The sequence below is a fragment of the Culex quinquefasciatus genome, chromosome 2, assembly GCF_015732765.1.
Source record: "Culex quinquefasciatus strain JHB chromosome 2, VPISU_Cqui_1.0_pri_paternal, whole genome shotgun sequence".
NCBI lineage: Eukaryota > Metazoa > Arthropoda > Insecta > Diptera > Culicidae > Culex > Culex quinquefasciatus.
Genome location: NC_051862.1, coordinates 156,996,123 through 157,024,112, shown reverse-complemented (window position 1 = coordinate 157,024,112; position 27,990 = coordinate 156,996,123). Strand labels below are relative to the sequence as shown.

The following is a 27,990-nucleotide window of genomic DNA, read 5'->3' as shown; positions in this document are numbered from 1 at the left end:
GTTCGGTTCACTTTTGTTTTCATTCGAGTGTCCGCCTATCTAGATAAGGAAAAACGAGCGCCGCAGAACTCTGTGCTCTGCTGGATCTGAAGGTGTTTTTTCCGTTGCATTTTTGTGGCTTAGCCAGTGCTGCCAAAAGAAGTGTGAACACAAGTGAAGCAAGGTAAGGACTCCTCTCGCCAGGAGGATCTGGGACGATCCACGTGTCCGGTGAAGATTTGTGCGATTCTGGTGGACAAGTGGTGGGTTGAGTGAAGCAAATGGACTGTTGGAGGCAAGAAAGGACTTGAAAAGTGATTTAAATTTAAACGAAATGTGCAAATAAAGGGTTAAAATTAACATCTGCTCAAAATGGCAAAACATGCGTGAAAACAAAACTCATGGTGACCAACTAAATAAATGTGTGTTCAAATTGGAACCCCCCACCTGGAGAGGGCGAGCGACAATTGTTATGCAACCCCGAACAACCCGGCCCAGTCACGGATTATCCAATCGATCCACATGCAATTTGGCGAAAGGAGCACGCCGAACGCGAGAAACGGGATTTTAAAATTTATTAAAATGGCAGCGAAAGTCGAGCACACATTCTGTGTGACCTCAAAAAGGAGCTGATTTGTGTGAAACATTCGTCTTAAAAGTGACATTTTTAACCAATTTTAAAAAGGAAAAGTAATCATCATCACAAATTCTGCGAAAATGAGCTGTTTAGTGAGAATGTGCTAATGAGTGGGTACAACACGATGAGCTTAGTAGTTCTGTTGACGTAAATTGTTCAGGTTTTGCAACAACTTATAGTCAGCGGCTCTATAGCTTTGGCTGCGGTTGTGGCACTTATTGATGCAATGATGCATATGTGATAAATGTGCATCAAGGACGTTGCGGCGTGATGATGCGTACGCTAATGGAATATCTTAGCACGTTTTGACACATCGGTTGGGAATTAGTTATTTGTGCTAATCTATAGTCAGTGCAGAGTTAATGGTTTATGACTAAAAAGTAATTTTAAAATATGCTTTAGCTTGGATTTATATAAATTCTAACCGAATTTCTCGCATTTTTTTTCAAGATTCGACAACCCAATGTTTTTTGAAGACTATAATCGAGCTTTGGATAATCCAAACTTCGTATTATGGAGGCTTGAGATTTTTTAGTCTAGTAGTCTAGAGACTGCATTTATTTAAATTTCAAGCTGTTTTTTTTAAACCAATTCAATATTAACCAATGACAATTTCCAATCACACACAATCACTGCTCAAAATGGATTTTCCATTTGTTTCCTTTTTTTCAAGTCCATCATACAAAATATTTAAAGAATCTGTATCTCAAGAAGGGACTTTCTGATCGATTTGATTTCTTCGACAAAGTTTGGACTTTTCTGAAAAAAAGTTCACGAACAAAAAACGATTTTGTATTAGCTTTTTTTACTACAACCGAACTGCCAAAATACGTATTTTAAATTTTCGAATTTGTTGAAGCATATGAGTAACTAAAAAAGGAATTTTGCGCTAGTGTTTCAAAAATCATTTTTAGATCCAAAATAAAATTTTAAATTGGAAATAACTTTTCACATTTTTTATTAAATGCATCTTTTTCAAGTAATAAGCATGCAAATGCAAATTTAGCTGGAAAAAAAATTAAGGATTTAGAAAATGGGGAGGCTGAAACAAATTCCCTACAGTTTTACATTTTAGAAATTGCTATACTGCCCCTAATCGCATAAATGTCCCATATGCATTTTCATCGTTTTTGAGTTATTGATGCAGTTTTGTTCAGAATCGCAAGATCTTTTAGAAAAGCCTATAACATCCAGTACTTTGTTCTAGAAATCAGGAGGAAATCCAGTTTTTCGGAAATTGTTTTCGTTTCAAATTGTTTTCGTTTCAAATAAAATTGTTTTCGTTCTGGAAATTGTTTTCGTTTCAAATAAAAATATTTGTTCAGCGAAAAGATCAGAAAATTTCACAAAAGTTCCATTTTTTTTAACATTGACAATCGAACCAATAAAAAAAACTTAAAAATTGAACTCTTGTAAAACCTACTGATCTTTTTGATCTTTAAAAAAATATTTCATTTTTTTCAGCATTTTTTCTTTGGACATTGTCAATTATGGGACATAATAAATAAATTTACGCCAAAAATTCCACAAATTATCCTGTTTCCAATTATTTCCGAGAAATCGCATTTGGAGTATTGAGGACATTAACAAAATTATGTTTACGAAATTAAAACTGATGAGGCAGTATCTAAGCAACCAGCAGTCAGACAGTCAGTTAAAAACTTAAAAAGAAAATTGTCAGAAATTTCCTCAGTTTTTCGTTTTTTTTGTGTTTTTTATTTATGAAATATTTTTAAATTGTAAAAAAATGTACGTTTTTTCGAAGAGGTGCATTGACAAAGTGTCATTGAAATAAAAAAAATACAATGAAAAATCGATTAGCGAAAACGTAGAGAATTACTCACAAAACAAATGGAAAAGTTATTCAATGAAATAAAAATTACAAACTGGGGAAAACTGACGTTTACTAAGAATTTATAAACTTGAAAATTGTTGGTTGTTTAATAGTTTTAACAAATTTATTTCGAAATATTTTTTATTGCATTATTAAATGTAAAATACCCATTATTTTAAAACTTTATGCTGGTTTAAATTTATCCTCAAAATTTAATTTTTTATATGAAGAAAATATGAAATATCTGGAAAAATCTAAAATATCAACATTATTTCGATAATTTAGAGCTATCTTGCCTTTTTTAAAAGAATTGTTAGTTGCTTAAAGACTTCGGATACAAGACATTGATATCTATACTGCCCCTGATCGCATAAATGTCCCATATGCATTTTCATCAATTTCGAGTTATTGATGCAGTTTGGTTCAAAATTGTGTGCTCTTTCGAAAGAGCCTATGACATCCAGTACTTTGTTCTAGAAATCAGGAGGAAATCCAGTTTTTTTCGCGAAAATTTAACACGTAGCCTGCCTGCTGTTTTTGCATATGGGACATTTATGCGAACATGGGCAGTATAGTACCGTGAACTGGGGTGAATTGGGACTACAGTCTTAATAGGTAGAGCAATTTTTTAAGCACTTTTAAATTTGAAATTTGGAAACCACTATTTTGTTGTTCTCTATCTATTCTATTTGATACCCAAATCCAAATATTGTACAACAAGGCTGAAACAGCTGTCCCATTTCACCCCATGTATTCCAATTTGCCCCATTTGACGATGTCCAATGGATATTATCCATGTAAATGTGTTCTTGTTCATAAAATGTTATATGTTCATTCATTTCTTGGGTTTTTTTATGTTGTATTAGTTCTCCTGAACTAACGTTTTAATTTCAGTTCTGAAAAAAAAATGTTCGAAATATTTTTTTTAATTGATGTATTTCATATTGCAATTTAGGGCAATTTTTAAATTCAGTTAAAAATTCTTGTATCAGTAAGATAATATATTTAATTAGAATAACGTTACGTAACACGAACAAAAATTACCAAACGAAGCTTCGTCTCAAAAGCCCCCTTTTCGAACGATCCATTTGCGGTTCTAAATTGCCATAAAATTGCCTTCTTTAAAAAAAAGCAGTTCGCGATGAGTTGGCAACCTTTGGGCCAATAAAAAAAAGAACCAACTTCGCGCAAAATTTAGAATAGTCACCAACGTCGTCGCCACCGTGGCACCGCCAAATCCTGTTCTAGCGCGCGCCGGACAGGCTCATCTTTTGACATTTTTAATTCCCCTCGGTTCGGAATCTCGTTCGCGCTGACTGGCGAAACAGGTTCTGTGCAGGTTGAATGCTAATGCTGTGCAGACTCACGTAGGCCACCTTCGCACCGATTTTGAGAGCTTCTTGCGCAAGTTCTTAGTCTCGGGACGGTTTGAAACGAGGTCCGGCAAAGTTCAGCGCGCGACGATCGCTTCGAGACCTTCGCGCAGATGTAATCGCAGATAATCGCGACCCAATCAGCGATCGACGATAAAAGTCACCTTAATTGTCACATCTTGGCGGTGACAGTTGCAGCGGACCTAACCTCACCGGCGGTGAGGGTGATGATAATGAAAAAGCAATGATCATTAGTCTGTCCGCCGGCTGCAGTGATGGTAAAACAATGAGCAGATGAGCGATGCCGATGTGTTCTCTGAAGCAATTACTCATCGCCATCGGTGTTTTATAATAGCTCGGTTGTGGCTTTGCAAAAGGTACACTTAAATGCAGTTCTATTCGAGATAGACACCCACATGAAAAAAAAAACCCGTACACGATCTCTGACATGATCTTGGAGCGCGCGGGGTGAAGATCAACGAGGTGAGGCTCGAAGAGCCTTAGTTAAGACAATTGACTGGTGTAGTTTGACGTTCAATAAACGAAGTTCTGTGGCGGGCATCTTCACGCGAGATCTGCGGCGAGACGTCTCGCGACGAGGTTTGGTGGATCCGTTTAGAGTTGGTACAACAATGGCAAGAAACGATCGACATGATGATGATGGTAGCAGAGCTGGAAGCGTTGCCGTAATTGAAAAATTATGTTGATTGGCGGTTGTAATAGGCTGGTTCTGTCAGACGGCTCAATCGCATCAATCTGTCTGATTGGAAAATCTCGAATCGGTTTGGATTAAATGGCTTAGATTGAAGATCTTTGTTTTAGCAGATCTTTTGAATTCAACTAGCCGATTGATGTCTATGTTCTGAAACTTGTGCAAAACAGATCGTCGCTGTAGTGCTATCTTGCATTTTGGGCCAAATTGAATTAAGAACGCAATTTTGTGCAGCTTACATTACCTCATCTTTTGGCCTTCACAGATCCCCAAAATTCGATTTCTATCCTGAGATATTCAATAAAAACCGAAAAAAAACTTCGTGTATTGTTGTCACTCTTCATATGAAAGAAGTTTCAATTTTGTCGTGCTATCTTGAAACACCCTGAAAATTTATGTAAGTGCAAAAACTGGCCAAAGGGATTCCAGGTCAGAACGCGTTTGACACACGTGCATGCCAGACTACCGTAAACATTTGTATCTATAACTCGGCACGGTGTGTTTTCTGAGCAACCTTAAGGAGAAAAAATAGGCTTTTTTTCGCTTCTAAGAGCGAAATGATTCATCGAAAAATTTCTGAGATATCTATATTTTAAGATTTTTGTTCTAAATTCCTTTATTATTTATTGAAAACTTTTTAAGAACAGTTTGCGTTTTATTACTCATAAGACATAAAACAACTTTGTAGAAGGTGGCAAAACGCCAAACATTTTTAAAATTTTGTTTAGCCGAGTTTTTGAGTATGTGAGTTTTATTCAGAAATGAAAATCATAAAACCGTATTGAAATCTATTATTAATAGAATTAATAAATAATAACATGATTTTTGTGTACAAATATCACTCGTCTGCTAAGATTTAATTTGAATCCAGCTGATTAGTCAGATTTTTTTTTTGCAAGTTTGAAATTGATAAGGGTATTAGATTTTTTTATGAAAAAATATCATATTTCCTTAACCAAATATTTACCAGTTGCATGGATACAAAACATGTTTATACTCAAAATTGAATAACAATTTACTGTTGCAAGCTTTAGGAGAAATACTTTTCATGAGTATGAATTGTTTTTTTTTGTTTTCTTGTATATGAGCAATTCTCTACGAAATCGGTCTTTTTTCTTCAATTTTAATTTTTGTATTTTTTAATCCGGCTGAAACTTTTTTGGTGCCTTCGGTATGCCCAAAGAAGCCATTTTGCATCATTAGTTTGTCCATATAATTTTCCATACAAATTCGGCAGCTGTCCATACAAAAATGATGTATGAAAATTCAAAAATCTGTATCTTTTGAAGGAATTTTTGATCGATTTGGTGTCTTCGGCAAAGTTGTAGGTATGGATACGGACTACACTGGAAAAAATAATACACGGTAAAAAAATTGGTGATTTTTTATTTAACTTTATCACTAAAACTTGATTTACAAAAAACACTATTTTTAATTTTTTTATTTTTGATATGTTTTAGAAGACATAAAATGCCAACTTTTCAGAAATTTCCAGGTTGTGCAAAAATCACTGACCGAGTTATGAATTTTTAATCAATACTGATTTTTCAAAAATCGAAATTTTGGTCGTAAAATTTTTCAACTTCATTTTCGATGTAAAATCAAATTTGCAATCAAAAGTACTTTACTAAAATTTTGATAAAGTGCACCGTTTTCAAGTTATAGCCATATTTAAGTGACTTTTTGAAAATAGTCGCAGTTTTTCATTTTTAAATTAGTGCACATGTTTGCCCAGTTTTGAAAAAAATATTTTTGAAAAGCTGAGAAAATTCTCTATATTTTGCTTATTCGGACTATGTTGATACGACCTTTAGTTGCTGAGATATTGCAATGCAAAGGTTTAAAAACAGGAAAATTGATGTTTTCTAAGTTTCACCCAAACAACCCACCATTTTCTATCGTCAATATCTCAGCAACTAATGGTCCGATTTTCAATGTTAATATATGAAACAATTGTGAAATTTTCCGATCTTTTCGAAAAAAATATGTTTGGAATTTTCAAATCAAGACAAACATTTTAAAAGGGCGTAATATTGAATGTTTGGCCTTTGTGAAATGTTATTCTTGATTTGAAAATTCCAAAAATATTTTTTTCGAAGAGATCGGAAAATTTCACAAATGTTTCATATATTAACATTGAAAATCGGACCATTAGTTGCTGAGATATTGACGATAGAAAATGGTGGGTTGTTTGGGTGAAACTTAGAAAACATCAATTTTCCTGTTTTTAAACCTTTGCATTGCAGTATCTCAGCAACTAAAGGTCGTATCAACAAAGTCCAAATAAGCAAAATATAGAGAATTTTCTCAGCTTTTCAAAAATATTTTTTTCAAAACTGGGCAAACATGTGCACTAATTAAAAAAAATGAAAAACTGCGACTATTTTCAAAAAAGTCACTTAAATATGGCTATAACTTGAAAACGGTGCACTTTATCAAAATTTCAGTAAAGTACTTTTTGATTGCAAATTTGATTTTACATCGAAAAATGAAGTTGAAAAATTTTACGACCAAAATTTCGATTTTTGAAAAATCAGTATTGATTAAAAATTCATAACTCGGTCAGTTTTTGCACAACCTGAAATTTCTGAAAAGTTGGCATTTTATGCCTTCTGAAACATATCAAAAATAAAAAAATAAAAATAGTGTTTTTTGTAAATCAAGTTTTAGTGATAAAAAGTTAAATAAAAAAATCACCAAAATTTTTTTACCGTGTATTATTTTTTTCCAGCGTAGTCCGTATCCATACCTACAACTTTGCCGAAGACACCAAATCGATCAAAAAATTCCTTCAAAAGATACAGATTTTTGAATTTTCATACATCATTTTTGTATGGACAGCTGCCGAATTTGTATGGAAAATTATATGGACAAACTAATGATGCAAAATGGCTTCTTTGGGCATACCGAAGGCACCAAAAAAGTTTCAGTCGGATTAAAAAATACAAAAAAAATCGAATGACCGAAATCCTAGAGAACTGCTCATATATAATCATGGAAACAACAATATTATAGAAGTCTTATAAATCTTATCTTTTTAAAAGAATTTACAAATACTTTGACTTTTGTCAAATTAGTTGGGAATGGCAGTTTCTGTTTGATTTTTTTCTAATCTAATCTAATCTAATCTAACACAAACGCAGCCAGTCCGATGAAAGCATGCTGGAAAGTCTTGTGATTAGATTACGCCCCAAGCACTTTTCTTGTCATTATTAATAATTACAGTACATCCGAGAACACCCGAAAATGTATTGCAAAAATTAAAGCGGCCAGCCCTACTACGTTGTGTTTACCGCAGAGAGGATTCTGAGAACGGATCACATTTCACAGAATCTACAGGGGAGGAAGGATGCGTGGACATACCGTACCAAACGCTCCTGTTTACAGTTTCATATGTGTTTTGTAAAATGTGTTAAGTGTAAAGTATAGTGTGCTTATATAATCAAATAATTATAATAATGCAATATAATGATCATTTAATAAAATCCCTTCACCTATATATAATAACCACGTACCCAAGCACACAAACAGCGACACAAAAGAAATGAAAATGAACATGCAAAAACAAGACAGCGCGTCCCCGTGGTCAGCGCACTAATGATGCCATTATTTAATTATAATAACTACTCACCCAAGCACACAAACATCGACACAAAAGAAATGAAAATAAGCATGCGAAAACAAGACAGCGCGTCCCCGTGGTCAGCGCACTAATCCGACATAAAAGAGACGGAAAATAACACGAAAAAACAGGACTGAGCGTCCACACATGCACCGCACTACTGATGCCATTATTTAATTATAATGACCAATCACCCCATGCACTCGAACAGCGACACAAAAGAGACGGAAAATAACCCGAAAAAAAAAAAACAGGACTGCGCGTCCACACAGGTACCGCACTACTCGCACTCGAACAGCGACACAAAAGAGACGAAAAATAACACGAAAAAACAGGACTGAGCGTCCACACAGGCACCGCACTACTGATGCCATTATATAATTATAATGACCAATCACCCCATGCACTCGAACAGCGACATAAAAGAGACGGAAAATAACACGAAAAAATAGGACTGAGCGTCCACACAGGCACCGCACTACTCGAATGGCAGTTTCTGTTTGATTTTTTTTATTAAATACTATTTAATTTTTGTTCAAACTAAGAAAAAAGTTTGTGACGGTGTTTTCAGCATTCAGAGTTAAAACACACAACTTTTACTCCTACTTTTAAATGCATTTTCAACAGGAATACATTTTATCATGTTTTTCTTTATTTTATACTTATGACATTATGACGTTTGGATCTTGCAACGGTCATTTTTAGTAAATTTTCGATTATTAATCATGTTTTGTATCCATTTCCCTGGTTCATACTTGATTAAGGAAATATCATATTTATCCATTAAAAAACCAATAATAACCTTAACAATCTGAAATCTGCAAAAATGTCGGTTGTATCAGCTAAATCAGAGCAGACTCGATATACTTGTACACAACAATTATGTAATTATATTTTAATTCATGTTGAAAACATATTTTATTTTGGTTTTTTTGTGATTAGTTTCTGAATAATTTACACATATTTAAAAAAAACAGCTTAGCTAAAACATTATTTTCAAAATGTTAAGAGATTTGCAACCTTCTACAAAGTTGTTTCTTGTCATATTTTGCACATTTTGATGAATAAATGACACATAGATACATAATTTGACAAGTTTCCAGAGCTGTTATTTAAAAGTTTCCGAAAAATAGTAAAGGAATTAAGAACAAAAAACTTTAAAAAGAGATATCTCAGAAATTTCTCGATTAATCATTTCGCTCTGAAAAGCACTGGAAAGCTGAGAAAATTTCCTTAAGACGCATTTAAAAGTAAAGATGACTATTTTTTCCTGAAAAGTTTGTTCTAGAAAACACGCCGTGTCGGGACTATGGCAACCAAATTCAACCAAACTTCGAGACAATGCACAGATTGGTCAGTCAAACAAATTGTGTTTGTTATTGCTTACATTGAGTGCTCTATTTTTTGTTTATTCAAGGCCAAACATTAAAACGTATTCTCTCGGAATGCCAAAAAGCCAAGTGCGTCAGCGTCGAGATGGTGAGAGACACTTCGTCTTGATTGTGCTATTTTGTCGTGTGTCACTTTTTGATGCTTCAAAATATATAAATATTATGTAACGCAATGTTAAAAATTACGAAGTCCCGAGTTTTAATAAAAAGTGTAAACAATAGACGTGCATTCCAGAGTGTCAAACTGCATCCGTCACAAATTCCCTTTGAACAATTGTCGCAGTTGCAGCACTCAATCGTGAGGAAATGACTCTCAAATGGTGAGTTAAACGATTATGTGTATGGAATGTAGAACGCATCTGGCTCAGGTGGACTCTAGATTATGTTATTTAATGGTTTCAGTTGTTTATCTAAGACTTGCAATCTTGATGAAGTAGTGAAAGTTGTACAAATGTTGGCTACTATTCTAGCAGGTTTTATCAATATTTATGTTGAATTAGCATCTCTTCGAACTGATTCATCAAAACAATAAGTCATGTAAAACACGAATCAATTGATTGTCGGATTAGCCATAATCAATCGAAACAACATTCTTACAAAAATAAAACATTTCACAGACTCAAAATAATATAGAAGAATGTTTTAAACCAGCCTTCAGAGCAACATTCCTCAGTTTTTCAAGATTGCTGATCACAAATGTATAATTTATACGCTCGCACAAACAAAACCCCTAAATAAAACATGCTAATGACCAACCCGGCCACCAATATTTGAGTGACGCTGGTGATGCTGCCGTGCCCAGCATGAACAAATAGTGGTGGCAATTTCACAACATCTGCTCATCTGTTTTGGGATGCCTCCAATGCCATCTCCCCCAATCAGAGAGGTAGAATAGCCACCGGCCTTACCCATCACCATGCATCCGTTGCTGCCTTCTGCCCCTGCCTGGGGCGCGGAATTTCAAGGACTCGCCGATATCCCTTGCCGATGCGTTAAAGTCGTCATCGACGGCCAATCTGGCCGGTGGCATCTTTATCACCAAGTGTTCGGAGGGGGGTTTCACAGATAGCAAGAGGAAAAAAGTTAACCCCCAGGTGATACCGCGAGTCGAGCTAGCCAATGTCAGTTGGTTGACGTAGTGGTGGGTTGTCGCATATGGAATTGTACACAATAAATGACTCGTTTAGTGGTCAATGAACTAAGGCGTTTTTTTTAAATGGAAGACTAACGCTTGGTGATAGTAAACAAGGGCGTCTATGTGAAGTGTCGTCCAGCTGAAAAAGTCTAAAAGGCCAAACCGGCACACTAGTATGACCACGACAAACTACAAGCCGTTACTGGCAGCCGGTCGTACAGTTAAAAACCGTCAACCCGTTGAGTGGCGGCTGTGCGCTGATCACCAGGGTCTTCGCCAGGCCGTAAATCAAAATGCGGATCTATAAAACCCGTATGATTAATGATGAGTCGGTTGGGCTCTCCTCCACAGAGGCAGTCATTCTAATCAATAACCTTTGCCTATAGGTGGTATGAGGCTGGTTAGGCCACACAGCTGTGTAGTGTACCAAGTTCTTGCCGAGCCATTGACCAAATTCGTAAAGGTTGAACGGTACCGGTGATGTTCAGTGTCCCTTCTCCAACACAACACAATCTCCCACTTGAGCAAAAAAAAAAGAGTGTCTCACCTCGCGCCGTTCAAGAGTCACTCTAAGTAGAAAATCACGCAACGGCGACGGCGTCCCAGCGGATCTTCTCAAAGTCCCCACTTGGGGTTGGCATAATGCCTTGCACTGGTTTAGAGCAACTTTAGGTGCTCGAAAGTCGCGCGCGTAATGAATATAAGAAGGAAAAACCGAAAGTGATTGTTGTTTCGTCAAAACCGCGCGATAAACGGTTTTGAAGACGGGAAACTCTATAGTGCTCACCGTGAGATGAACGTGTAAATCCGACGAGGTTTGACGATTATTTTCATTGCACAAAAGTGTGGTGTAAAAATTGCATCGCTACTGGTGACTGGATGCTGGAAAATGGAGCAGCCTTTCATATTTTTCTGAACTAAGATAGTTACTACCTTTACTACTGCTGTGGTGGAGAGTGGAAACTGGATATTTTGAAATGGCTTACGGTTTCTAATCAACGGAAAACTTGAGCAACGGTTCTCTATCTGCAAATGAGCTTTTAAATAATTCGCTTAACTTTTCGACCCCTTCTAGTGATTCAATTCAAAAGTGGGTTACATCTTGAAGTTGATGCCACTAGACGCTTCAGTTTCGTCAAGGTATGATAAATTTGAGCTCCCTGAACACGCTTTAATCAATAGAATTGAATTTTAACTTTCACAATAGGAGGGTTTGATTGTAGATTACTATTTTCAAGTCACTATCGCACAAATCTTGACAACTGAGCAATTCTCTGAGATTTCGGTCATTCGATTTTTTTTTTGTATTTTTTAATCCGGCTGAAACTTTTTTGGTGCCTTCGGTATGCCAAAAGAAGCCATTTTGCATCATTAGTTTGTCCATATAATTTTCTATACATATTTGGCAGCTGTCCATACAAAAATAATATGTGAAAATTCAAAAATCTGTATCTTATGAAGGAATTTTTTGATCGATTTGGTGTCTTCGGCAAAGTTGTAGTTATGGATATAGACTACACTGGAAAAAAATGATACACGGTAAAAAAAATTTGGTGATTTTTAATTTAACTTTTTGTCACTAAAGCTTGATTTGCAAAAAAACACTATTTTTTTATTTTTTGATGTGTTTTAGAGGACATAAAATGCCAACTTTTCAGAAATTTCCAGAATGTGCAAAAAATCGTTGACTGAGTTATGACTTTTTGAATCAATACATTTTTTTTGAAAAAATCGAAATGTTGGTCGCAAAAATTTTTCAACTGCATTTTTCGATGTAAAATCGAATTTGCAATCAAAAAGTACTTTAGTAAAATTTTGATAAAGTGCACCGTTTCCAAGTTATAACCATTTTTAGGTTACTTTTTTGAAAATAGTCGCAGTTTTTCATTTTTTAAAAATAGTGCCCATGTTTGCCCAGTATTGAAAAAAATATTTTTGAAAAACTGAGAAAATTCTCGAAAAAAAAAATTATTAAAAATTCTAGATATTGCTTTTTCGGACTTTGTTGATACGACCCTTAGTTGCTGAGATATTGCCATGCAAAGGTTAAAAAACAGGAAAATTGATGTTTTCTCAGTCTCACCCAAACAACCCACCATTTTCTAATGTCGATATCTCAGCAACTATAGGTCCGATTTACAATGTTAAAACATAAAACATTCGTAAAATTTTCCGATCTTTTCGAAAAAATTATTTTCAAAATTTTCAAATCAAGACTTACATTTCAATCGGGCCAAACATTGAATATTATGCCCATTTGAAATGTTAATCTTGATTTAAATTTTTTGAAAATATTTTTTTCGAAAAGATCGGAAAATTTCACAAATGTTTCATATTTTAACATTGAAAATCGGACCGTTAGTTGCTGAGATATCGACATTGAAAAATGGTGGGCTGTTTGGGTGAGACTTAGAAAACATCAATTTTCCTGTTTTTTAACCTTTGCATGGCAATATCTCAGCAACTAAGGGTCGTATCAACAAAGTCCGAAAAAGCAAAATATAGAGAATTTTCTCAGCTTTTCAAAAATATTTTTTTCAATGGTGGCAAACATGGGCACTATTTTGAAAAAATGAAAAACTGCGACTATTTTCAAAAAAGTTACCTAAAAATGGTTATTACTTGAAATCAGTGCTCTTTATCAAAAAATTACTAAAGTAGTTTTTGATTGCAAATTTACATCGAAAAATGAAGTTGAAAAATTGTTGCGACCAATATTTCGATTTTTTGAAAAAATCTGTATTGATTCAAAAAATCATAACTCGGTCAAAGATTTTTTGCCCACTCTGGAAATTTCTGAAAAGTTGGCATTTGATGTCCTCTAAAACATATCAAAAAATAAAAAAAAATAAAAATAGTGTTTTTTCCAAATCAAGTTTAAGTGAAAAAAAAGTTAGATTAAAAATCACCAATTTTTTTTTACCGTGTATCATTTTTTTTCAGTGTAGTCCATATCCATACCTACAACTTTGCCAAAGACACCAAATCGATCAAAAAATTCCTTTAAAAGATACAGATTTTTGAATTTTCACATATCATTTTTGTATGGACAGCTGCCAAATTTGTATGGAAAATTATATGGACAAACTAATGATGCAAAATGGCTTCTTTGGGCATACCGAAGGCACCAAAAAAGTTTCAGCTGGATTAAAAAATACAAAAATTAAAATTAAAGAAAAAAGACCGATTCCGTAGAGAACTGCTCAACTGCATAATAATAAATTAAAGAATCATTCTAATCACCTCTTTCCCTTCCACTCCATCCTACAGATGAAGTTATTCCTACTAGTGCTGGCGTCACTGATCGCCGTCTGCCTAGCCGAACCAAAGCCTGCCATCAACGAAGTCAAATCGAACCAGCCCCAGCAGAAGCCGGGCCGATTCCTATCACTGCCGGTGCCGGAGAAATGCGCGTCACGTAAGTTTGTTGCCCCACCACCCTAAATCCACCCGACGAACCTCAACCTCGATTTCTGTAGCAACCTTCTTATACCTTCATAACGTGCTGAGCAGCGTGGTATGTCGTTTGACATAATGCAGTTTGACATAACGTCATTTGATTTAAGAATAACTTTGACTATGTATTTTTTAACATTTAAATTTCTTAAGAATACTTACAGTCATTATGTCAAACGACTTTATATCAAAACAAGATATCGATTATCGACACACCCCACTCACCCAAGCCAAGCTCAAGACCGGTATCTTGGGCCAATTTCGAAATTCTGCGCGTGGCCAATCACGCCAATCCAAAAGGACGCAAGAGACGTGGACGGATTGCGAGATCGCGAACGGATATTGCGCATATATTTGTTTTTAAAGTTGCGATCTTTTGACTCCGGGGAGGTCATTTCAGGCATCCTCCAAGGGTCATCATCAGCAACCCTCATTTAGGGGCGTGTTTCAGCGCACGACAACGTGGCAAGGCAACTCCGCGAAGATGTCTACAAAAATAAATCTTTCCACTGATGATGCTGCGATGTGTAAATTACCCACTGCTACTACTACTGCTGTGAACCGGGGGAGGACCTTGAATTTTAATTCAGCGCGAAGACGTACCCGGCCGGGCAGGTTTTCAGCCCCGTTGCCTCCCCAAGCAGCTGCTGGTTGTGGACGACGCAGCTCCCCCCGCGACACCGTCTGGCTACACAAGTTCATGTAGCGGAGCGTTTATGGGCGAAGTTTACGGTGGGACTACAGCTATGGGTGGATAGTTTGAACCCTGGGGATATTTGACGAGCTTATTCTGTTCTAGCTTCTGTTCTTTTCAAATTGAATTCAGAGATATTTTTTTTAAATGTCCTTCTATTTCAATAAGTTGCGAGACTCCTCAGACCATCTGTAAATTTTTAACTATTAAATAAATTGAGCAAAGGTTCCTGATTTTTGATCACAAATCTAAGAATAATTTTCCAAGCAATTTTCCCGTGACCAAATTTTTATTCCAAGTGGTCAGAAACTCCGTTTGATATTTTTTTCATAATATGCTTTAAATGTTGCCATATGCCTTAATTCTGTGAGCATTTTTTCACCTTTTCTGTAATGTTGTACGGTTCCGTGTGTTAAAGACCACATTTCTTAGATTATCAAAAAACATGTTTTTCAATATGTTTGAAAGTTTGAGAAAATTTTCTACAAAATCTATTTTGGTTTTTGATAATTAATGCCGTAAATTGTCAGCCTCTCAAACATAATTTAATTACAAAATTAGCCCCACAAACCACAATGAAACAAAAAAAAAAACAAACAATACCATGTTGACAAACAATTAAAATTTGGAAAACAATAACAGTTACAATTCTATTCTAAGTCAAAATGAAGGATCTGTGCCAAATATGTGTAAAATCGGTTATGGATTAGACTGCTCATAAACGTATAGTTTTCGCATCTGCATATTAGTTATTTTTTTGCAAATTACAGAGTCAAAATACTGAATTCAGTAACTCGTTTCAAAATTCTAAAACAAAATATCTTATTTCGTACTATTTAATTTTTGTGGCATACAATTTGAAGTAACACATGAAGGTAATTCTCCGCCAACTCACACAGCAGTTGCCCCGACCCCTCCTCGATTTGCGTGAAACTTTGTCCTAAGGGGGAACTTTTGTCCCTAATCACGAATCTGAGGTCCGTTTGATGATATCTCGTGATGGAGGGGCGGTACGGCCCCTTCCATTTTTGAACATGCGAAAAAAGAGGTGTTTTTCAATAATTTGCAGCCTACAACTTTGTATAACACTGTTACACTCTAAAAAAAACCCTGCAAATTTAGAAAAAACACGAAATTTTAAAATTTAAATTTCCCTTAAAATGACAAGTTCCTAAATTTTGTACAGTCGAGTAATGGAAAATGGCAGAGTTTTTAAAACTTTTTTAGTGTCTTTTTCGGTGAAAAATACGTTTTTTTCGGAATTCTGAGTACGCCATCAAATCGGGCGTCTAACTATACATAAAAGTCTCTTTGACACCAAATTTCTATCTCATCACCGTTGCAGGCTGCAAATTATTGAAAAACACCTCTTTTTTCGCATGTTCAAAAATGGAAGGGGCCGTACCGCCCCTCCGTCACGAGATATCAAAAAACGGACCTCGGATTCGTGATCAGGGACAAAAGTTACCCCTTAGAACGAAGCGAAATCGAAGCGGGGTCGGGGCAACTTGTCCCGATTTCGTGCGAGTTGGTAGAGAATTAACCATGAGTTATTTTCCAAAAATTAGCCAATTTTTTAAACTTTTTTAACATTTTTAACAGACTATGTGGCATCCCTGATGGTGACTTACGCCGGGGAAGGGTGGTACAATAATTTAGGTTTTTGACATTTTTTGCAAAAGCACAATTCTCAAATAAAACATAATTCCACGTCGTTTTAACTTATTGATTTTTTCTTGGACGCACCTTTGTTGATAGGCTTTCAAAAAAAAATTTGATGTTTCAAAAATCTAGCCTAACATTTTTAAAATTTGAATGAAAACTTAAGGTGCCGTTTTGACGGTGTCTGGACCAAAGAGCCCATGTCTGAAAATATAATTTTTGGATTCTGTCGACTTTTATGATGGTTTTTTGAAAATAAAATCTCTGTTTATTTCCCGAGAAACTCGATTAAAAATACTTTCAGACAAGAGGTGTCCGTCAAAATGTAATTTTAAATATTCATTCTATTTTAAGAGCACATCTAAATTTTTCAATCTCCAAATTATTTGTAAGCTTAACTTTTTACCGTCCTAGAGAACTAAAATCGGTTGAAACGGTGCGGGGTTATGATTTTTTTTTTTGAAAAATGTGGTTTTTGCTCAAATTTTCCTAGAACGTAATTTGATAAGTGCAGTGCTTCTGGGGACGCGCAGTCCTGTTTTTTCGCGATAATTTTCGTCGTAAATGATCCAACTGGCAGTTTTAGTATTAACTCATCAAACTATCGATTTTATGAAGAGTAAAGCATCATTTATTTACTATTTTTCAAATTTGCTCAAGTTATCTAAATTGTAAAAACAGTAAAAATATACTAATAAGTCCAGCCCATAGCACTACTGCTCGGCTGGCAAGCGTTCGATAAAAAAAACTTTCTAAATAATCAATTATCTATCTTTCCGCAGCCGGCTGCCTAAGATTTAAAATTTTCAACCGATAAACAAAATGCTCATGGTCACATCACTGCCACTTGTGAATCCTGACCTCATACCCATCTACTAACCCCCTCAAAACTCATGTGATACTTTGTCGGAGATGCAGTCGATTGGGCGGTCTCTATCACTCAAGTATCGGACTAACATTCCCATCCACTTTTCCGTGACCCTACCACTGATCGTGGCTGGCGCCGGTATTGATCAGCATGATAGGGGCCTTTGAGAAGTTGCGAAGCGAGGAAAGATAGCTCCCACTTATTTTCCACGGCTCGTGGATGTAACTTCTGCTGGTCCTGGTCAATAACGGAGTAGCAACTGCGGGTGGGCACCTATGCTTATGCTTAAATTTTCCTAGAACGTAATTTTTCGGACCACCCTAACTTGGCAAAAATATGTACTTGAAAAAAAACATTTCTTTCCTTTTATCACAGAAAGTTTAACTACTCAAAAGACTTCTATTTTTTCGATATTAGAATTTATTTTTTTTTAACTGGAGTTGGTGCCAAATCTTATACCGAAGTAATAGATTTTTGAACAAATGATGATTTCCGAATATATTAAACATACACACTAAGATTTGTTTTTAACAAATTTGGTAGTTGAAAAATCGGTAAAATTTTGATCTTTACTAAAATTAACCGGTTAAACGATGAACAATAATAAACTTCATTACCGAATTTCGGTAAGTTTTTTTTTCGATCTCTTAAAATTCCAGTTAACCAAACTGTTCAGGGGTTGAAAATTCGGTAAAATTTACCGAATTCGGTAAAAAAATCTAAGTTTATGGTAATTTATAGGGCTAGTATTTTTTCGCGATTTCATGGAAGCCGCGTAATCCGTGAAATTTGCCCTTGGCCGTGGAATCTGATCAACACCGTGAAATGCCACGAAATTAGAAAAAATCTGTTGAAAAATTGCTCAGTGTTAAAAAAATTTATTTTTAAATCGAAACAAATCACAAGTAGAGCATTTTGGAAGCAGTTGTTAAAATAAATGAAAAAAATATTGCACGAATAATTTAGGTCTCTTTTTTTGAAGATATTGATCATAAAATTCTCCCATTTTCCGTTACTCGACTGTAAAAAATTTTGGAATATGTCATTTTATGGGAAATTTAATGTACTTTTCGAATCTACATAGACCCAGAAGGGTCATTTTTTCATTTAGAACAAAAATTTTCATTTTAAAATTTCGTGTTTTTTCTAACTTTGCAGGGTTTTTTTTAGAGTGTAATAATGTTCTACAAAGTTGTAGAGCAGACAATTACAAAAATTTTGATTTACAGACATAAGTGGTTTGCTTATAAGCATCACGAGTTATCGCGATTTTACGAAAAAAAAAACGTTTTGAAAAAGTTCCTTTTTGCGTTTCTCTTTGTTTGGTCGTCCGTGTCTGTCGCGGGTGACCATGAACGGCCATGATCGATGACGACCAACTTTTTCAAAACTTTTTTTCGTAAAATCGCGATGACTTGTGATGTTTATAAGCAAACCCCTTATGTCTATATATCTAAATTTTTGTAATTGTCTGCTCTACACTTTTGTAGAATATTGTTACACTCTAAAAAATAACCCTGCAAAGTTAGAAAAAAACACGAAATTTTAAAATGAAAAATTTTGTTCTAAATGAAAAAATGACTTTTTTTCTGAATTCTGAGTACGCCATCAAATCGGGCGTCTAATTTTACATAAAAGTCCCTTTGACACAAAATTTCTATCTCATCACCGTTTCAGGCTGCAAATTATTGAAAAACACCTCTTTTTCGCATGTTCAAAAATGAAAGGGGTCGTACCGCCCCTCCGTCACGAGATATCAAAAACTGACCTCGGATTCGTGATCAGGGACAAAAGTTACCCCTTAGGACAAAGTTTCACGCAAATCGAAGAGGGGTCGGGGCAACTGCTTTGTGAGTTGGCGGAGGATTACCCATTTAGATTTTTTGATTCTCAAAGTATCTTTTCTCTACACATTCTCAAAGTATCTTTTCTCTACACAATAATACTAAAATAACACATTTTAGAATCTATTTCTACCAGATTTTCGAGAACCGTGAAATTGCCGTGAAATTTCAATGTTTGTAATTGGCATGCCGCGAAATTTTTGATTTAAAAAAATATGCGAAATCATTGCAATTGAAAATTAGTTCATATTTTTTTCTGTTAAGTATACCGTTTTAATTTTATGAGCTCTCTAATATTACAATTGTTGAAAAATGTTTCAATTTTTTCATTTAAAAAATATTTCTTCAGGAAAAAGCAACTTTGCAGACAATATTTATGAAAAGCTTAGAAAATTTGCGACCATTTTTCATTTTAGACTTTGTCGATCGGAATGCTGGTTGCAGTGGTTGCTGAGATAAATCCCTGAATTCTGAAAATATTATATGCTTTCTGAGGAGTGTAAATCGAAACAAAGTTGCATTTTTTTCATTTCCACGGTTTCCATGTCAAACCAATCAGTTGAATTTCGCACCACTTGAAAAAATTTAAACCTGGGGCTAATTTCACGAAAAGAGAAACATCTACCTCGTTCTCAAATCAAAACAAATAGATTCATTTGATATTTCGATTTTCTGATTGTATGTATGTATGTATGTATGTAATGTACTTATATCTACCATAAGAAGATAAGAAGCATTTTTATTGAATTTTCATTCCCAATATCTCACACCCTAACTTTGGAAAGAAAAAACAATCGTGGAACTCTATAGTTTTTTTTTTTGAAAAGGTCTTATAAACTATTGTCTTCCATATGTTTATAGGACCTATTCAAAAAAGCTCTAGAATTGTTTATTTACTGAGCTGATGGTTGACTGATATACCATAATGAATTGAAATTTGAAAAAGTCTGATTATTTCTAACAATATCCCGGTTTATCAAAAAACCGCCAGCTCATCAAATGAACTCTTCAAAGATTTTAGTGTGATCAAAATTTGATTAAATTTTCAAAAGGTCCTATTGCATAGGAAACCCATGAGGGATAGGTTGTTTTGAAAATTTAATCTAGAATAGTCAAATCAAATAGAGTTGCATGAAATCATCGTGTTTTATTTGATTATCTTTTAAAATTTATCGAGTGAGAACTTCTTTACTTAATGAACTGTTTTGATAGATTTTCTTTTATCGCTGATTCCAAAGTAATTGCAAATTGGACAGACTGCAACTGAGGTTTTTATAGCTTCTAGCATCCTTTAATCCAGCAGAACCCTGCTAAAAACGCGTGTGCTTCACGCTACAGGTCACCTGTTTTCATCTCGCACCATGACGTAACTTTTGTACCAAGGTTGTATACGACCAGGATAGCACGTCTGAGGCTGCCTCTATTGGTGAAGCGGATGATGAGTGGGCAAGAACGACCTTTTGGGAGCTCCCGCCTTTGCTCGTTAGCACTCTTTACCGGGAGATTCCGCGCAAGGGATAGATCGATTACGGCATCCGCGAGCGAATGAACCCGGATACACGCGTCCGCTAAACACGTGGATGACGCGGTGCTTTTGACGATCGCTAGAATCGATTCTGTATACGGGTGGAGCGTTAGATCTCCTATTCCAGATTGGCTCAAATTACGATATTTTCGTGTTGAACTTTGGGTCAAATTCGCCAACCAATCTGATATAGCAGGCACCCCCATAATTGATCTGACCCAGATGGGACCGCGCCAAACTGGTTCGCTGTGTCGGACGATTTATTTCGGCCACCACCACAACAACAGGTTACACTCTGGGGGTGCCAAGGGTGAAAGGACGATGTCGTCGGGCTAGCCTGTTGATCATCATCATACAAGTTGGTGCTGTTGTTGTTGGGACCAATGTTGCCAGCCCATCGATCGTCCGAGGTTCGGTAGAGTGCGCTACGATTTCGAAAGAAGAAACAAACCGGTATTCGAGATGCTGAGGGGCTGGTTACTCTAGAGCTACTAGCATTACTTAACTATCGAACCCAGGCCAGGCCAGGCGTTCGGCCGGCGCTGCAATCTCAACATTTGCAATAACATTTGCTTTCGTTACGGTTCACTCTTCAACGCGGAGAGGGTCGTGAGATCAGTGATCGGGCAGAAATGTAGAACTACGAGGGGAGCAGCTGATCGAACGCGACGATTCTTGCAGTACATAAGGTCTGGTCTGGGATTGTCAAGTAGGGCAATTAAGGGTGAGATTTGAATGAAACCCTCTTATGCCCAAAGGGCCAAGACCTTGGTCCACTTGGGACTTGAGAAGAGGGTATTATTTGAGCGTCCCCTCAATCATCGGCGTTAGTGGCGGCAAATTAGAATAAAAATCGTGATCTCGACTTGACGCTAGTGTAGTTTTACTACCAAGGTCAGAAATACGTATCCCCCCCCCCCCACCCCTCGCTCCTCTCCAAGGGTTTTGTTATTGTTTCTGAGACTATCGAGACGGCGAGATCTGTGGGCAATGTTTACACACAGTACAAGTCGTGCCAGGCGGCAGCGTGTAAAAATGTTTAGCATTTTTACACACAATGTTAATTAGGTATGCTTAATTGTTCGGAGCTGAAATTGAAACTGCACTATAAACCGGACAAAGGAAGACACAGCGTGGACAGTCATAAACGGTGTGTGGGAACTGTTTTTAAATTCTTGTGTGATTTGTTTACTGATTGAATTTGGAATGTTCAAACTTTTTTAGGAGTTGAGAATTCAAGAAATCAGTTTTTGTTATTCTTTTGCTGATAAACTCTATGTATTTGGAAGGCACAGAAATATTCATATAAAAAGTTGTGGCTAAGGGCATACCTAAAAAAAACTTTTTTGGTGCCTTCGGTATGCCCAAAGTAGCCATTTTGCATCATTAGTTTGTCCATATAATTTTCCATACAAATTTGGCAGCTGTCCTGTATCTTTTGAAGGAATTTTTTGATTGATTTGGTATCTTCGGCAAAGTTGTAGGTATGGATAAGGTCTTCACTTAAAAAAAATTATACACAGTAAAAAATAGGTAAATTTTTAATTCAACTATTTGGCACTAAAATATTTTTTTAATATTTTTTAGTTTTTGATATGTTTTAGGGGACATCAAATGCCAACTTTTCAGAAATTTCCAGGCTGCGCAAAAAATCTTTGACTATAAATATTATGAATTTTTGAATCAATACTGATTTTTTAAAAATCGAAATATTAGTCGCAAAACATTTTCAACTTTATTTTTCAATGTAAAATCCAATTGGCAACCAAAAAGTACTCTAGTGAAATTTTGATAAAGTGCATCGTTTTCAACTTAAAGTCATTTTTAGGTAACTTTATTTTAATCAGTTGCAGTTTTTTATTTTTTTAATTAGTGCGTCGTTTGAAAAAAATATTTGAAAAGCTGAGAATATTCTGTATATTTTGCTTTTTGAATTTTGTCGATACGACCCTTTGTTGCTGAGATATTGCCATGCAAAGGATTAAAAATAGGAAAATTGATGTTGTCTAAGTCTCATCCAAACAACCCACCATTTTCTAACGTCGATATCTCAGCAACTAATGGTCCAATTTACAATGTTAAAATATTAAACATTTGTGAAATTTTCCGATTTTTTCGAAAACAATATTATCTAAGTTTTTAAATCAAGACTAACATTTCAAAAGTGCCAAACATTCAATATTACGTCGCAAAAATTAAATAGACAAACTAATGATGCCAAATGGCTTGAGCATACCAAAAGCACCAAAAAATTTTCAGCCGGATAAAAAAATGTTCCCTGAATGATCTTTTATTCAGTGTAAAACTGAATTTTGATTAAATTTAGATTCAATTTATATTTTACCTTTTAAACATAGCTGTTTATGAATTAAAAATATGCACCACCCCTTGGTAAATGTTTATGAATCAATCTCAGATGAAAGGTTCCTCAAATATCTGATTTGCAAAAAAAAAAAACATCCTGGGCACAACTGTTAATTTCTTGTAAAACAATAATTAAAATGAATTAATTTAATTTAATAATTTCGGTTTTTTTTAATGTTTTGCATTAATCAATAAGGCCGATGTAAATATGTTTAATAACTTATGTCCTATGACTCTGGCAAAAACAAAAAAATGGAAGGGTTGAAATTGCATGCCATGGTTTCTACATATCGATAAAAAAAAGTTTAAAAATGCATTATTCATCAGAACCGATACCTGTTTACCTGTTTTCACACCACACAGTAAAGCCCCTTCAAAAGCCACCATCTAAAAGTATCTGTATCTTTAAAGGGTCACTTCCTAGCCTGTTGGTATGTTCTACAAAGTTGTTCCCCAGTTCAAAACCTATCTCCTACTATAAGAATCAAGTCATTTCATCGATTTATAAAAAAAAATCCTAATAGAATGTAAAAAAAGATAGTTTCCCATGGAAAATAAATCAAAATCCCATATAAATTTCAAATTAAAACTGGAGCTCCTAGGCCTTACCAAATGGGCTCAAATTTTCAGGAGTGCTTCTGAGGACATAAAAGAATGAAATTCCGGTTGATGCAAGACAAAATAACAACTTTTGTCTTTTTCATAGAAACGTGAACCACGCTACTGGTCATGATCAAGGATATGAAGAAGGGTAAAAAAAAATTAAGCTTCGTTTTGTAACTGACTTTTATTAGGTGCTTTCTTGGACTGTACACCATTATTTCGACACATAATTAAATTGTTCATAAATCTGGGAAATTTGAGTTAAAAGTTATCTAAAAACAAATTCAACCTTGTGATAAGCTGATACTTAACTCAACCATACACAAAATAATTCGATCGAGCTTTCCACTTCGATATGACAACCTCTCAACGCCACACTAAAGTCGTGATATGCAAAACATACATTACATAAAAATGTACCCTGTCATCACTAAGCAAACCCCTTCAAGAAAGCCCCGTGGAAAGGTCGTTGACGGCCCAACAAAGTCCGCAACATCACTGGAATGAAAATATGCACAATTTAACCTTTTCGCTGATGTTTTTGCAGTGTTTGAGTGGAACGTCAGTTTTGGATATTAAAAACTAATCAGCGACGATCAAAACTGTGTTGGCACAACAGGACACATTACTGTTATAATTTCTTCACTAAATGGAAGCAGGTCACCAGCGGTTAATAGCCCAACGAAAGGTTCAATCGGTGAAAAGGGTTGCCGCAATATTTGCATAAAACGCAACTCTTTATGGCACCTCGACGACCTTCAGCTTCGCATTTTTGTAGTCCCCCGAACCCTCTCCCTCCCAACTCATCGTTCATCATCGGTTAATTAGGTCCCCCTTCCCCCCCCAAAAAACCCATCGCCTTAAACTCTCGTAAACCTTCAAAATCGAAAAACCGTTGGCCCGGAGGGCCCCCTCCAAAAAGTGGCCCACTCCGGGGCAATGTCCTACAAAATCCACCGCCACTTGTATCGAACACAACCTCTAGATGGGTGACGACCTGTTGTGGGAATACCTGTTGGACCGCGGGGCCTCGAAACCAAAGTCGTTACGTCACTTGGCAGTTTTAACGCGCGTGACTGAATGAATAGTGTGTGATGTTTTATTTTAAAATATAGCCATATATATATACAAATCTTTTGTTTGTTTGTTTTCTTAGAGGTACAGCAGGTTGGGCAGGTCGATAAATAAAAGCTTCATAAATCGAGAAAAAGACCTCGTCCAAGTCAGCAAGAGGGGCGGAGGGGGGTGTCGTCCCCAAACCGGGCCCCCGTCTCGGGTTGGACGTGACTTTACTCATAAATAATTAATGAAGCACTTGAACTTTTCATCTGCCTCGTGGTTAATGCGAATGCTGCGTACAAATGCGAAAAAAAGTGGTCGTGGACTTTTGACTGACCCCAAACGTGGCTTTAAACCCATCGTTTGCATCGGTCAGAGGACTGAAAGCTCAAGGGGTTTAAAAAGATGCATCTTCGTGAGGTACTTGTTCACGCAAGTTGAGACAAGAGTTCTGATTTACCAATACAATTTTAATTTATTGCTTTGTAATACTCAGCAAATCCACGTTCTTGAGCGTTTGGTGCGGTATGTCCACGCATCCTTCCCACCCTGTTGTTTTTGTGAAATGTGATACGTTCACATTCACTGCGTTAGTGAAACATTTCAATCCTTTTTTAAGACGATTGCAGAGCACGTGGTTTCGCGCTTTTGACAGCTGTCAGTCGTTTCAATTAGCGTGATTGGATTTGCTAATAAGGGTTTCTAGGCCCAGTGAAAATAAAAAAAATAATTTAACCCAAAAATTACGAACTTCTCGTCACAGTGTCCTGATGCAAACAATGATCGAGCTCGAGCTGTCACAGCCCTGCGAAATATGTTGACTGACGTATCGAGCGGTCTGTAAAAAAAAACAACTAGAAGTCGCTTGACAAAAACTTTTGTCAGAAATTTACTAACACATTGAAAGTATTTTTACATTACAGCTGGAGGTTTGTTTGCATCAGGTTTTCTATCTCGTTCTAGCAAAAGTTTTTTGTCAGGCGACTTCAAGATGGTTTTTTTGACTGACCGCCCGATATGTCAGCCAACATACTTCGCAGGGCTGTGACAGCTCGAGCTCGATTATTGTTTGCATCAGGACACTGTGACGAGAATTTCGTTATTTTTGGGTAAAATTATATTTTTTTACTGGGCCTAGAAAGCCTTATTCGATTGCAGTACAAGAAACTCTTAAAAAAAGTAATTTTAGTACTTGGGAAATTGCGATTCAATCAAACGCCAGAATAGCCTAGTTACTCTACTTCATTGCGATATTTTGCACCAAATTTCGAAATTAATTTATGCCAGCAATCAATTTGAATAGTCTCCTTCTGAAATCGTTTGCAACCGACGGTGCTTAACCATGCTTCTACATTAATCACTGCCTTCCTAATCATTCTAAACCCCTGAACACTTCTACTTAGCCGGAGTTGTATCTTTCAGAAGAGAAGTTATGACTTTAATCCCATTCGGGGGCAACCACCGCCAGCCGTCCGTCCAGCTGAAAGACACTCCATTAACGTTCTTTTTTCTTCAACCCGTTTCCTATAAAAAGTTAAGAGTCTACGGTCTTAAACCTTTTTTTCCCATCGGCTCAGATTTATCTACGTTTTTTGTTGTATTTTGCGCAAAATACTCAAGAAAGCCCACGAGCGACGCTTTTTGCCGTGATTTGGTTTCGTTCCAATCTCTTTCTACGCGGTCGCGTCCATTCATGAAAATTGCCCGGGCCCGTAGGCCGTCTCCGTTGGACTATGTCGCAAACAAATCCCACGTTATTAATGGGCAATTGCCCACCGCGGTTGGGCCTGAACATTGGAAACCGTTCCGGACGCTGGACTGACGGACTTTGACCTGTGGGAAAATTGTGATTGTTTTCCGAACAATACAGACCGAAACGAGTGCTGATTGACTTGTTTGAAGTGCGCAGAGCTCAACCGAGAGGAAAATGCTCTCAAATTGGTTTTGAAATGTTACAGAGGGAAACTTGAGAGTACTTTACTCCGTCTGGTGTGTCAAACTCTCATGGTTTTGTTATAAATTCTACTTTTTTTGCAACTGAGTGTAACGATCAGCAAGAAGTACTCATTGGATTTTCCCTTTCTCCCCTCCCGCAGGTCCGAAGGAGTTCAACTACCGTGGCCACAACTACTTCTACAGCGGTCACGTTCCCGCCCTGGCCGACAAGCGCGTCGACTGGCTAGATGGTCGTAACATCTGCCGCGAGTACTGCATGGACCTGGTGTCGCTAGAAACCCAGGAGGAGAACAACCTGATCTTCCGTCTGATCCAGCAGAACGACGTGCCGTACATCTGGACGGCCGGCCGACTGTGCGACTTCAAGGGCTGCGAGAACCGACCCGACCTGGAGCCCAAGAACGTCTACGGATGGTTCTGGTCCAACAACCGCGAGAAGATCCAACCCACCAACAAGATCCCGAACGGCTGGGGCTACAACCCGTGGAGCAAGTCCGGACACAAGAAGATCCCGCAGCCGGACAACGCCGAGTTCGACATCAACCAGACGACCGAGTCCTGTCTATCCGTGCTGAACAACGTGTACAACGACGGCATCGGCTGGCACGACGTTGCCTGCTACCACGAGAAGCCCGTCGTCTGCGAGGACTCCGAGGAGCTGCTGAACTACGTGGCCGCCACGAACCCCGGAATTCGTCTGTAATTCCCCCTTCTCCCCCACCCTACCCAAACCACCCCCTCTCAAACTCTCCCTCCTTCTTTTTCGAGAGTTCTAAACTTAAGCCTCTCCTCGAGATAACAAAAGCCGCCTTTCCCCCACACAAAGCAAAAAAGACACCAACACAAACTTTTTACTCACCACTCGCCGAGTTAGGATCTTCTCAAAGAGATACAATACATTTGAAGCGTTAGAGTTCAACCTGTTCAACCAGCCAGATGTCGACGCCAACAACACCTTTTAACGACAACGCAAATAACAACAACAACAACAACAAATGCTGCGAAATGTTATCTAAATGTATATTTATTTTATAAATAGATTTTTTTTAAATATTGCTCCTGTAACTTTTCATAAGACTTTTTAAATGCTGGAAAATGCGAAATCGTGGAATTCAAATGCAAAAACTAAAATAATAAAAAATATGTGCAACGCGCGAAATTGTTACAGTATAGTAATTGGTTTGGGTTTTGATTACGAACAATGTGATGACAGGCTAAATAGCAAACAATCCGCATACGCAAATCGATCGATTGATGATCGTCATCCGGATGCGAC

At 36.6% G+C, this 27,990-nt stretch overlaps 1 protein-coding gene across 1 annotated transcript; it reads left to right on the top strand.

Moving 5' to 3' along the window:
• The first annotated feature begins 6 nt into the window (after window positions 1–6).
• On the top strand, window positions 7–27,890 carry LOC6037377. The gene is made up of 3 exons (XM_001847245.2): window positions 7–163; window positions 13,954–14,101; window positions 26,855–27,890. The coding sequence occupies exons 2-3, from the start codon at window positions 13,954–13,956 to the stop codon at window positions 27,415–27,417; spliced, it is 711 nt and encodes a 236-aa protein (XP_001847297.1). The 5' UTR covers window positions 7–163; the 3' UTR covers window positions 27,418–27,890.
• The last annotated feature ends 100 nt before the right edge of the window (window positions 27,891–27,990 follow it).

Excerpts from the sequence above, each read along its gene's own strand:
- LOC6037377 (XM_001847245.2), top strand. The coding sequence starts at position 13,954 with ATGAAGTTATTCCTACTAGTGCTGGCGTCACTGATCGCCGTCTGCCTA. Across the intron at positions 14,102-26,854 it reads GCCGGAGAAATGCGCGTCAC|GTCCGAAGGAGTTCAACTAC; the intron begins GTAAGTTTGTTG and ends CCCCTCCCGCAG.